This window comes from Caretta caretta, chromosome 3, assembly GCF_965140235.1.
Source record: "Caretta caretta isolate rCarCar2 chromosome 3, rCarCar1.hap1, whole genome shotgun sequence".
NCBI lineage: Eukaryota > Metazoa > Chordata > Testudines > Cheloniidae > Caretta > Caretta caretta.
The window spans coordinates 92,187,801-92,201,121 of record NC_134208.1 but is presented as its reverse complement, the minus strand read 5'-3'; the positions used below and the strand labels follow the sequence as shown (position 1 = coordinate 92,201,121).

General features: G+C 40.8%; 1 protein-coding gene across 10 annotated transcripts in view; it reads left to right on the top strand.

Annotated features, from left to right (window-relative positions):
* Positions 1 to 13,321, top strand: part of FAM184A (family with sequence similarity 184 member A) — a 171,121-nt gene that overhangs the window by 143,302 nt on the left and 14,498 nt on the right. For 7 of the 10 annotated variants that reach the window (XR_007355835.2, XM_048844683.2, XM_048844687.2 and 4 more), the window contains 2 exons: positions 37 to 183; positions 12,851 to 12,968. Coding sequence is in view for 9 of the 10 variants with exons in the window: in XM_048844683.2 (XP_048700640.2) it covers positions 37 to 183; positions 12,851 to 12,968 (265 nt within the window). In the remaining variant the exon portion in view is untranslated. The remainder of the gene's footprint in view (positions 1 to 36; positions 184 to 12,850; positions 12,969 to 13,321) is intronic. The other 3 variants (XM_048844685.2, XM_048844688.2, XM_048844686.2) reach the window with 1 other exon arrangement.

Here is a 13,321-nt window from a genome sequence, read left to right as displayed (position 1 = left end):
ATAACTATTTTTTTAACCAAAAAATAAATTAAACAGGATACATGAGCAAGATTTAAGCAAGATACATGAGAAAGAGCTGGATGTCATGACAGCAGACCACATCAGAGAGAAACAAAGCATGCTCGCAGATTTTAATAAGACCCAAGAGCTACTCAAGGAAATTAATTCAGCTTTACAAGTTTCGTAAGTTTTATTACATTAAAAAATCATATGTGGCTGAGTTTTGAGTGAAAAGTGATTCATTAAGGTATCCAATAAGTTATCAAGTATCATTTGAGAGAGAAACATATGCAAAAACCACCCCCAAATATGGGGCCTAATCCTCAATTCCTTATACACTCAAAATTCCCACAGACTTCAGTGGGAGTTTTGTGAGTGTAATCAGACCCAAAGATACAGGGTAGAAAAGACAACATTACATTGGTATAGTGCTTAATAAATTGGAGGGAACATGTTGTTTAAAAGTTTATATTGTTGCTATACGTTACTGTACATAAGTGAGAAAATAAAATAGCTTAAGTAAAGCTATAAATACCATAGATCATGTACACTGCCAAAATATTGACTGTTGTAAAAGATGAGGAGGGTAAGACATTGTTCAATAATTATGTTTAGCTTTTATTAAAATCCAATAAAGATTTCCACATGAACAAGAAGATTTCTGTTTGACCTTGTAAAAATGGGTGAAAACTTTTTCACCACAGAAAGCTCATACATTTTTCTAATAACTTAGGCCAGGCAGGGAGTCATTTCTCTGAGCAACACAGAATATCTCTTTACAAGAGTTAAAACAGCACATACATATCTCTTTTAATATATATCGAGGCCATCCTACTCATATATACAAAGGAGAGGAGAAAAAACAGGAGAGCCTGCACTCCTAATTATGGATGAGATGTTTGTGTTGTGCCTCTCAGGGTATGTCTATATATACAATAGTACTCTCAGTAAAGAGGCATTATTTCATATCTCCGCCAGAACATACTTTTAAGTATGCAGAAGACTAGGAGACTATTAATTAAAGATATTAATTAAAACATATCCTATTATATTTTTCACGGAAGCAGAAATTTATTTGGGAGCTATTTTCTTTCCAAATGTGATCCTCAGTATCAACACATACCTTCTCAATGAAGAGAACTCAAACTTCAGAAATATTTTTATTGCACTTGCAAAGAAAGGTTTTCATAATTGTGGATAATTAATTAATAATGAGCAACTGATGTCAGGGCAAAGGACACCCTCTAATAAATTTTAAAACCTGTTCCTTCATATGTAGCAAACTCCAATTAAATTAAGATCAAACTCCCCATCACCGTTCTAAATTAATAGCAACAAATAGTATATTCCTTGTTTGTGAGTATTTATAATAGTGACAATTAAGAATCTTAAGCTGTCACCTAAATATTTCAAAATTAAATATATTTTGCTCATATATGTGTTCAGCATCTTTCAGGTTGGTATGGCTCAGTTGCATGTGTTTTACTATTCTTGAGGTTTATGAGCTAAACCAAACAGCAGATAATCTACTTTAGAAAGAAAAGTATAAAGGAGTGGAGAGGAATTTGGTACCACTGTGTGTCAGAGATTATGTTCTGGCAACATTAAAGAAGATAGAGTGAGTGAGTTCAGCTAGAAAAGACTGAGAAAGTTGATAGTCTTTAAAATAATAATACTTAGCTCTTCTATAACACCTTTCACCCATAGATTTCAAAGTGTTGTATAAAAGAAGTGAGCATGATTTATGTTCACTTTACAGAGCAGGAGACTGAGGCATGGGTCAAAGGTTCACACAGAAGGTGCTGGGAATAGAACCAAGGTATATATGTCTAAAGGGACAAATCCTGCAGAAAGGCAAAGATATTGCTAGAAAGTCAAACAACTTTGCCGGAGAAATTACAAGGGATGCAGTAGCATACCCATGCCTATCATCATAACCTTAGAACAATATATCTGAAGAAGGCACAATAACATCAGGAAAGAAGATTAACCACCACTTCAGGATCACAGAAAGAATATTACAAAGATCATTAGATATAATAAATTAACAGGAATAAATAAGATTCATTTTAGCATACTAAGGGAATTAAGTAAGAAACTGACATGGCTCTTATCAAGTCACTTTGAAATGTTGATTAGCATTAGGAGGGTACTTGACGACAGATGTTTTGATTATTCTTGAATAAGTTAATAGGAAACAGGAAAAACTAGACCAATAATAAAACTGAATTCAATTTTAGAAAATATTTTAGAGTCATTAATAAGGAATGAGCTGTGCGTGTCTTATCAAGAGAGCAGTCAGCACACGGATTTACAGGTTGAAAGTAAAACCTAGTTTCAGACTAACCTGGTAGACTTTTTTCAAAGGGAGGGACAGAAAAAAAATCTGATCTATTTGTGTTGCAGCAAGACATTTGCAAAAGGATATTTGAACAAAAAACCAAGCACAATATGCTAAGCACAAGCTGGATAGAAAACATGCTCATGAAAATTGAATATGGACTGAGGTTATTCAGTCAACGTATTCATAAATTACTGGAAAAAGGGGTGAACAAATTTGTGACAACTTTGCAGATGATACAAAACTATGCAAGACAGTTAAGTGCAAAGCAGACTGTGAAGAGTTACAAAGGGATCTCACTAAACTGGGTGACTGGGCAACAAAATGGTAGATGAAAGTAATGTACACTGGAAAAAATAATCCCAATTTATTTATACCAAATGATGCGGTCTAAATTAGCTGTTACTACTCAGGAAAGAGATCTTGAAGTCATTGTAGATAGTTCTCTGCTGTGCTTAATGTGCAGTGGCAGTCAAAAAAGCTAACAGAATGTTAGAAACAATTAGGAAAGGGATAAATAATAAAGCAGAAAATATCATAATGCCAATATATAAATCCATGATACGTCCCCACTTTGATTACTACGTGCAGTTCTGGTTTCCCCACCTGAAAAAAGTTATATTGGAATTGGAAAAGGTGCAGAGAAGGCAATAAAAATGATCAGGGGTATGGAACAGCTTCCATATAATGAGAGATTAAGAGGAGTGGGTTTGTTCTTCTTAGAAAAAAAGACTATTAGGAAGGAATATGATAGAGGTCTATAAAATCATGGTGTGGAGAAGGTGAGCAGGGAAGTGTTATTTACCATAACACAAGAATTAGGGGTCACCAGATGAGATTAATAGGCAGCAGGTTTAAAAGGAAGTGCTTCTTCACACAACACACAGTCTGCCTGTGAAACTCAGTGCCAGGGAATGTTGTGAAGGTCAAAAGTATAACTGGGTTCAACAAAGAATTATATAAATTCATAGAGGATTGGTCCATCAAAGGCTATTAGACAAGATAATTAGGGATGCAATCCCATGCTCTAGGTCAGGGGTGGCCAACCTGTGGCTCCGGAGCCACATGCGGCTCTTCAGAAGTCAATATGCGCCTCCTGGTATAGGCACCAACTCTGGGGCTGGAGCTACAGACGCCAACTTTCCAATGTGCTGGGGAGTGCTCACTGCTCAACCCCTGGCTCTGCCACAGGCCCTGCTCCCACAGCACCCCTTCCTGCCCCCTCCCCTGAGCCTGCCATGCCCTTGCCCCCTCCCACTTCCCCAAGCCTCCCGCACGCCACAAAACAGCTGATCGGGCGGTGCGGGGAGGGAGGGGGAGGTGCCAATGGGAGGGGCTGCCAGTGGGTGGGAGGCACTGGGAGCTGATGTGGGGCTGCTGACCTGTTACTGTGGCTTTTTGGCAATGTACACTGGTAAATTCTGGCTCCTTCTCCAGCTCAGGTTGGCCACCTCTGCTCTAGGTGTCCCTAAATTTCCAACTGCTAGAAACTGGGATTGGACAATGGGATGGATCACTTGAGATTGCCCTGTTCTGGTCATTCCCCCTGAAGCATCTGGCAGTGGCTACTGTCAGGAGACAGGATATTGAGCTAGGTGGACCACTGGTCTGACCCAGTATGGCTGTTCTTATGTTCAGGGAAGGTTTGCCAACTGAATAAATAATCGCAGCCCACATTCACTCAATTTCCATAAGTATGAGCTGAAGTTCTGAGGATCTGATCATTGTTGAGGGGTAGGAGAGGCTGAGGTGCAAACACAGACCTTTGTGGAAGAACAGTATCTGGGGACTGGACTGTGAGGGGACCGCTGTGGATGGCACCCAAATGGAGGGTTGAGTTAAAGCCAAGGCTCCTGTAAATCCAGGTGCCTGGGTTCTATTTACAAACTGAATCCTGCAAGTTTAGCACAGCATTAATTCAGAGCTATAGTGAATTAATGCTGTGCTAAACTTGAATGGAAACAAGTGGGGTATCCCCAAGCCTATTTCTACTCAATATCTATATAAATTATATATTATTGCTGTAAGGCAATAGAAAAAGCATGACCTCTAGAGCTGACCATAGGTGCAGAATTCTGGTCAATATTACTGACCATCCTCCCCCAAAGTTAGAGAGTGTTTGGATCCAGATTTTGTTTCAGGCTGCTCTCCACTGATAACTTCCTGGTGGTATCAAAATATGAAAACCTGGATATATATTTGAGAACACAGAATTGAAGGAAGATTTAAACATATTTGAGAAATGGATTGATGTGCAGGTTGTTACAAGTGGAGTTTAATGTTCAAAAATTTAAAATCATGCATTGTGTACTTCAGAAGAAAATATAGGAGAATAAGTTACATCGAATGGTCCGAAGATAGAGTGATCTAGTGAGGAAAAGGATTTAGGAACTGTAATAATTTGAAAGTTGGGACACCATTTCTGGTAGCCACAATGAAAGGAAAAAGATTATTAGATGATATAAATGGAAATAAATTGTAAAGCAAAGGATGAGATTCAACTATATAAAGCTATGAATGGTATGTGCAGTTTTGGTCACCAAAGGTTATCCATATTTTAGAAGATGTATGAAGGAAGACAACATGACTAATTTAGGGCAAGGAAGGAAAGTCGTATAAAGAATTGAATTAAGCCTATGCAGTCTTAAAAAAATGAAATTGCGTTGGGGTTTGGGAATGGGCAGGGACCAGGGCTGTTGTGCCTCTATCTCTGCTGTTACTCCCACCCCTTCTCTGCATTTCCCCACCACCACCTGTGTGAATGCTGTTCGCTGCCCTTGCCCCCCACAACCTGTCTGAGAACCAAATGCCCCCCATGTCTCCAACATGTCTGAATATTGGACACCCCCATGTCCCTGCTGAGTAGCAGATAGCCCCTGAAACTGGGATAAGAGCCCCCTTTGACTTTCAGTACCCCCATCCCTGCCCTCCCATCAAAGCCAGGCGTGGAGCTGTGGAGGCAAATCGCAACTTCAAGGGATCCATGACAAGCCATTGGGGTTGGTTCCAAATCATGGTGTACCTAAAGAGTGCAGGAAGAACTATAGGAAAACAACCATTAATAATGCACAGTAAGTACCAAGTCACCATTCAGCTGGGCTCTCCAACCACTACCTTAGCCTCAAGATAAAGAGGCAACTCTATCCTATACCCCTCCTCCTTACTCAGGGTGGAAACAGTCCATGGATCTGCTAAGGGCAGGGTTTAACTCCAGAGTATACATTTTTCAAATCCTGTCTCATTTGCACACACCTCATAAGGGTCTGTCATGGCTGCAGTCCCTGTGCTCACATAAGAACAGGGAGTGCCCCTTCCAAAGAGGGTGGAAAAGATGTGTGGCCATGTAGGTTGAGCAAACCAAAGTGAAATGGGAGGGACCAACCTTTTAGGTACATGGCCCAAGTGTACACTAGGGAAGGATTAGGCAACCTCCTGAGGCAATGCAGCTCTGCTCCACTCTGAACGCAGAGACGAGGCTTAAAGGTATGGCATAGCCCTTTAAATTGCTGTTTTCTGATCAAGATGGAAAAGGTAGGCCCATGGGCCTTACCATCCAAATTTCTGGAGATAATCTTACCCCACGATCGCAGCTGTTGCTAACTTAAACCCCGGTAGGCAGATTCCAAGGCAAAAAGTCTATTGGGAGGAGGTTGTGGAGACAAAAAGTTGCCACAACTTACCCTATTCTGGGAGCACTGTAGAGGGCTAGCATGGTCCCAAAAGTGGGCAACACTAGCCAGTAATAGGTTGTGGTGAGAGTAACCAGGGGACATGCTGATTCATGCACTTACTTTCAGCAGCTTCCTCCAGCAAGGATTATGTGGAGGCCTTGATGAGATTTTAAAATTGGCCCCATCTAACAGGTTTCCCCTTGAGAGGGCAGCAGTAAAAAAGCAACCTCACTTCTCTGAGGTGCAATCTCCTGTGAAGCATAGAGGTCCATGCTGACTCATAAACATGTAATTTTCACCTCCCTGCACCAGCTTTGATGAATCTGGCCTTGTATGTTTGAGATGCTGAAAATACATTATTACTGTATATCTATTTAATATTTGCCATTAAAAATAGAAATATCGGGCAAGATTTTTTGCTACAGCTGAGCTCTTCTTAGATGGACTGAGGTGGGAACCATTAGGGACCTAGTTATGGCTACCTAATCCTGAGCTGTTTGGCCCATATTCAAAGGGAGTTGCTCTGATTTACACCATTGGTATAAGGCCCCTATGCCAGTGGAGCATCCGGTGGAGTGCTCTGCGCCGGAACCCCTCTCCCGGTCACTTCTCTCCCCTTACATTGTGGGGGCAGCTAGGGAAAGAGATAGCTATGCCAAAGGGGAAGCCTCCTACACAAGGATTTCTCCACTAGCTTTCTCCAGCTGCTTTAAGTTCACTTTGCACCACTTAATGCAGTTCATAACAGACTTAGTGAACTGGAGAATCTGGCTCATGTAACTTGGAGGGGTAGTATTAATTAGCTTCTCTGATTGGATTGTTTTAATTACATGTACTTCTTTGATATACATAGAAAATGGCTCCCTGTGATGTCTGAAAATAGGGTGGCAGCTGTGCATAAGTGTGTATTATACTTTGGGGATTTGTCTACAATAGCTTATCCTAGCAAAAAATGTATACACAAAATTAAACCCACTGAGTGTATTTCCATTCTGCTGAATCGAAAGCTTTTTCTGCATCTGAAGATGTAATTGTGTTATCCAGATTTTCAGTATTTTGTTAAAATATATTTTGTAAACTCACGGAACTATATGGAGATTATTAGGGGGGCATAAATAAAGCTTGGTTTGCAGGCACTAGTTTTTCAAATGCTCACTATAGTCTTGGCTGTCTCAACTTATGAGAATTTTATTATCTGAATTTGAAGGCAATGGATTTCTGATTACATATCTCAGAAAGAAGTGTTTCAGAAAGTACTAACTTTCTGCAGACCAAAATATAGATGGCGTTTTGCACTGTGCAGCTGCCACATAGCTATGCATGGTGGCAGACCAAAGGCCAATAAACTGTTTGGTGTGGTGGGGGGAAACCCAGTGTATTATGGAGAGTTAGTGTAAATGAAATTCCTTCCTCCCAGATACTGCTACTCCCTGTTCTGGTGTCCTCAATCCCATTTTCTGACCCCAAGGTCATGCATTCATTCCATGTTGCTATATCTCCAGTCATCTGCTTGATTTAGTCATAAGGCCTTCACTTCCTTCATTGCTGGAGAAGCTTCACCAACTGGAAGAGATCTCTATGTCCCCATCATGACAGGTTTCAGAGTAACAGCCGTGTTAGTCTGTATTCGCAAAAAGAAAAGGAGTACTTGTGGCACCTTAGAGACTAACCAATTTATTTGAGCATAAGCTTTCGTGAGCTACAGCTCACTTCATCGGATGCATACTGTGGAAACTGCAGAAGACATTATATACACAGAGACCATGAAACAATACCTCCTCCCACCCCACTCTCCTGCTGGTAATAGCTTATCTAAAGTGATCACTCTCCTTACAATGTGTATGATAATCAAGGTGGGCCATTTCCAGCACAAATCCAGGTTTTCTCACCCCCCACCCCCATACACACACAAACTCACTCTCCTGCTGGTAATAGCTCATCCAAACTGACCACTCTCCTTACAATGTGTATGATAATCAAGGTGGGCCATTTCCAGCATAAATCCAAGTTTAACCAGAACGTCTGGGGGGGGAGGGTAGGAAAAAACAAGGGGAAATAGGCTACCTTGCATAATGACTTGGCCACTCCCAGTCTCTATTTAAGCCTAATTAATAGTATCTAATTTGCAAATGAATTCCAATTCAGCAGTTTCTCGCTGGAGTCTGGATTTGAAGTTTTTCTGTTGTAAAATAGCGACCTTCATGTCTGTAATTGCGTGACCAGAGAGATTGAAGTGTTCTCCGACTGGTTTATGAATGTTATAATTCTTGACATCTGATTTGTGTCCATTTATTCTTGTACGTAGAGACTGTCCAGTTTGACCAATGTACATGGCAGAGGGGCATTGCTGGCACATGATGGCATATATCACATTGGTGGATGTGCAGGGGAACGAGCCTCTGATAGTGTGGCTGATGTTATTAGGCCCTGTGATGGTGTCCCCTGAATAGATATGTGGGCACAGTTGGCAATGGGCTTTGTTGCAAGGATAGGTTCCTGGGTTAGTGGTTCTGTTGTGTAGTATGTGGTTGTTGGTGAGTATTTGCTTCAGGTTGGGGGGCTGTCTGTAGGTAAGGACTGGCCTGTCTCCCAAGATTTGTGAGAGCGTTGGGTCATCCTTCAGGATAGGTTGTAGATCCTTAATAATGCGTTGGAGGGGTTTTAATAGGGGGCTGAAGGTGACGACTAGTGGCGTTCTATTATTTTCTTTGTTAGGCCTGTCCTGTAGTAGGTAACTTCTGGGAACTCTTCTGGCTCTATCAATCTGTTTCTTCACTTCCGCAGGTGGGTATTGTAGTTGTAAGAATGCTTGATAGAGATCTTGTAGGTGTTTGTCTCTGTCTGAGGGGTTGGAGCAAATGCAGTTGTATCGCAGAGCTTGGCTGTAGATGATGGATCGTGTGGTGTGGTCAGGGTGAAAGCTGGAGGCATGTAGGTAGGAATAGCGGTCAGTAGGTTTCCGGTATAGGGTGGTGTTTATGTGACCATTGTTTATTAGCACTGCAGTATCCAGGAAGTGGATCTCTTGTGTGGACTGGACCAGGCTGAGGTTGATGGTGGGATGGAAATTGTTGAAATCATGGTGGAATTCCTCAAGGGCTTCTTTTCCATGGGTCCAGATGATGATGATGTCATCAATATAGCTCAAGTAGAGTAGGGGTGTTAGGGGACGAGAGCTGAGGAACCGTTGTTCTAAATCAGCCATAAAAATGTTGGCATACTGTGGGGCCATGCGGGTACCCATAGCAGTGCCGCTGATCTGAAGGTATACATTGTCCCCAAATGTAAAATAGTTATGGGTAAGGACAAAGTCACAAAGTTCAGCCACCAGGTTAGCCGTGACATTATCGGGGACAGTGTTCTTGATGGCTTGTAGTCCATCTTTGTGTGGAATGTTGGTGTAGAGTGCTCCTACATCCATAGTGGCCAGGATGGTGTTATCAGGAAGATCACCGATGGATTGTAGTTTCCTCAGGAAGTCAGTGGTGTCTCGAAGGTAGCTGGGAGTGCTGGTAGCGTAGGGCCTGAGGAGGGAGTCTACATAGCCAGACAATCCTGCTATCAGGGTGCCAATGCCTGAGATGATGGGGCGCCCAGGATTTCCAGGTTTATGGATCTTAGGTAGTAGATAGAATATCCCAGGTCGGGGTTCCAGGGGTGTGTCTGTGCGGATTTGATCTTGTGCTTTTTCAGGAAGTTTCTTGAGCAAATGCTGTAGTTGCTTTTGGTAACTCTCAGTGGGAGTCTATCAAGCATTCTTACAACTACAATACCCACCTGCGGAAGTGAAGAAACAGATTGATAGAGCCAGAAGAGTTCCCAGAAGTCACCTACTACAGGACAGGCCTAACAAAGAAAATAATAGAACGCCACTAGCCATCACTTTCAGCCCCCAACTAAAACCCCTCCAACGCATTATTAAGGATCTACAACCTATCCTGAAGGATGACCCAACGCTCTCACAAATCTTGGGAGACAGGCCAGTCCTTACCTACAGACAGCCCCCCAACCTGAAGCAAATACTCTCCAACAACCACGTACCACACAACAGAACCACTAACCCAGGAACCTATCCTTGCAACAAAGCCCGTTGCCAACTGTGCCCACATATCTATTCAGGGGACACCATCACAGGGCCTAATAACATCAGCCACACTATCAGAGGCTCGTTCCCCTGCACATCCACCAATGTGATATATGCCATCATGTGCCAGCAATGCCCCTCTGCCATGTACATTGGTCAAACTGGACAGTCTCTACGTACAAGAATAAATGGACACAAATCAGATGTCAAGAATTATAACATTCATAAACCAGTCGGAGAACACTTCAATCTCTCTGGTCACGCAATTACAGACATGAAGGTCGCTATTTTACAACAGAAAAACTTCAAATCCAGACTCCAGCGAGAAACTGCTGAATTGGAATTCATTTGCAAATTGGATACAATTAACTTAGGCTTGAATAGAGACTGGGAGTGGCTAAGTCATTATGCAAGGTAGCCTATTTCCCCTTGTTTTTTCCTACCCCCCCCCCCCAGACGTTCTGGTTAAACTTGGATTTATGCTGGAAATGGCCCACCTTGATTATCATACACATTGTAAGGAGAGTGGTCAGTTTGGATGAGCTATTACCAGCAGGAGAGTGAGTTTGTGTGTGTATGGGGGTGGTGGGTGAGAAAACCTGGATTTGTGCTAGAAATGGCCCACCTTGATTTTCATACACATTGTAAGGAGAGTGGTCACTTTGGATAAGCTATTACCAGCAGGAGAGTGAGTTTGTGTGTGTGGTTTTTGGAAAAAAAAAAAAAGGGGGGGGGTGAGAACCTGTATTTGTGCTGGAAATGGCCCACCTAGATTATCATACACATTGTAAGGAGAGTGGTCAGTTTGGATGAGCTATTACCAGCAGGAGAGTGAGTTTGTGTGTTTGGGGGGGTGGGGTGCGAAAACCTGGATTTGTGCTGGAAATGGCCCACCTTGATTATCATGCACATTGTAGGGAGAGTGGTCACTTTGGATGAACTATTACCAGCAGGAGAGTGAGTTTGTGTGTGTATGGGGGTGGTGGGTGAGAAAACCTGGATTTGTGCTAGAAATGGCCCAACTTGATTATCATACACATTGTAAGGAGAGTGATCACTTTAGATAAGCTATTACCAGCAGGAGAGTGGGATGGGAGGAGGTATTGTTTCATGGTCTCTGTGTATATAATGTCTTCTGCAGTTTCCACAGTATGCATCCGATGAAGTGAGCTGTAGCTCACAAAAGCTTATGCTCAAATAAATTGGTTAGTCTCTAAGGTGCTTTTCTTTTTATGTCCCCATCATCAACAAAGGGTAAACCATAAGGAAGCTATTACCTGGAGTGATTACTTGTTTGAACCAGGTGACCCATTTAAACTTTTTTCTCCATCATTTAGTAAGGGATAAACAGTTTCATACTAAGACATAGAAAGAGGCACAGAATATGCTCAGTTCGTTAACTGACGTCATTCTCATGAACCTGAGACATAGGCAGTCATGTAAGGCCAAAGTCAAAATTACATAGCTGCTTCTGAAGGGAAAATACTCTTGAAATGAGAAGGGATCTGTCATTTAGGAAGCCATGTGAAATTAAATTTGGACTGACTGAATACCTTAAATTGAAAGTTAAAAAAAAATTTTTTTTTTTTTTTGGCTAAACTTGTTAAATTATATGTATTTGTGCTGAAACTCAAGGCAGTAACCTACATGAAAGCTGGATTTGGCAGATACATATGCAAGTAACTTTCTAGTGGGTAATATTTAGCATCATGAATTCGATGTCTGTTAGGAATTTCAGAATAATGTCTTAGTGACGAATATATGTATTTTGTGGATATCTTATGAAAACTCTTTAAAAAGTTTTTTCATCATATCTTCCTAAAAATTCAAGAATTCTTGTGCTTGTTCTCCTACAACTGTTCTCTAAATTGGCATGCTTATTTCAGTTCTCTCCTTTAATGCTTTCCCACTCTGTGCTTCAGGTTTCCTCATATTTTTCTCACTTAATCAACTTTCCTCTTTAAATGCTAATATCCAGATGTTTATCGTTTGTCTCTTACAGCTTGTTCCTTTATTTCCATCTCTCTTGGTGCTAAGTTGGTTTTGCGGAGAGGAATTAGTTACAGATTAGTCTTCACCATTCTCGGATATCTTTGCTCCACTGTCCTCCACATGCGCTGAGGAAGATGGTGCCAGCCTTGTCTCTTTCTTTTCTCGTTCTTCAGTACCACTTCCGTACACCTCTTTACAGTCTAGTGATCTATTAAATGAAACATTACATTTTTATTTATTTTTCTCATTCCTCAGAATAAATCTAGCTGAGCTGCATATTGCCAGCTTCACAAAATTCAAGTTTAGATAATATTAGATGCTAAAGTTTAGTCTCTGTACAGCACCTAAGAACCAGTCTTATCTACAACATCCTGTGATTCCACTGCATATATTTTTGTTTGCTCAGAGGGCCTGATTTTCAGTCTAGCCTAAACCGGGCCTTTTATTTGGTGCCCAATGGTTGCATGCACAAAAAGGATGATGAGTTTTCAAAATCTTGCCCAAAATATTGGTTGTTATAGCAAAGATGGTAGTTTCATGTTGAAGTTCAGATTAACTATAAAGCCTCTTTAACCACTAATTTTGGTTGATATTAAAATAAAATGTTAATGTATGAGAGGTAAAGCAAATTATTGTCTTACTGTTTTGTTTTGTTTTTTACCCATTGAATACCTTATTGTACTTATTCATGGTATGATTGTATTTATTTGGAATTTAATTCTGGACTACATTAAGTTAAATGTGTTGTCTTCTCCTATGAAGTTTAGAAGAAATGGAAGAGAAATACCAAAACAGGGAATCAAGACCAGAAGATTTACAGCTTATTTCAGAGTTGAAAGACCTGATTGCAGAGAGGGACCAACTCATAAAGAAACTGATTGTAAGACTTTTTGTGCTCTTTCTGGTATTAATATATTAACAGATCTAAATATTAGTCTAATTCCTTGAAAAAACTTGATTAAAATGGATTTAAGGCCTCAGTTCTGCTAACACTTATTCATATGCTTAACTTTATTGCAGTAGTCCCATTGACCTAACTGGAAATGCAGTAGTAAAGTTAAGCACATGCCTAAATGTTTGTAGGACCAAGCTTAATATTGTAAATATGTATCAACATGTACGTAAGTTGCAATTTTTTTTTCAAAATTACAATATTCTATTAAAAGTATAATATTCTCTAAAAGCGTAAGTGCCTGAAAGCCAGAAAATTCAAAGTTAAGGTTACATAAGTAG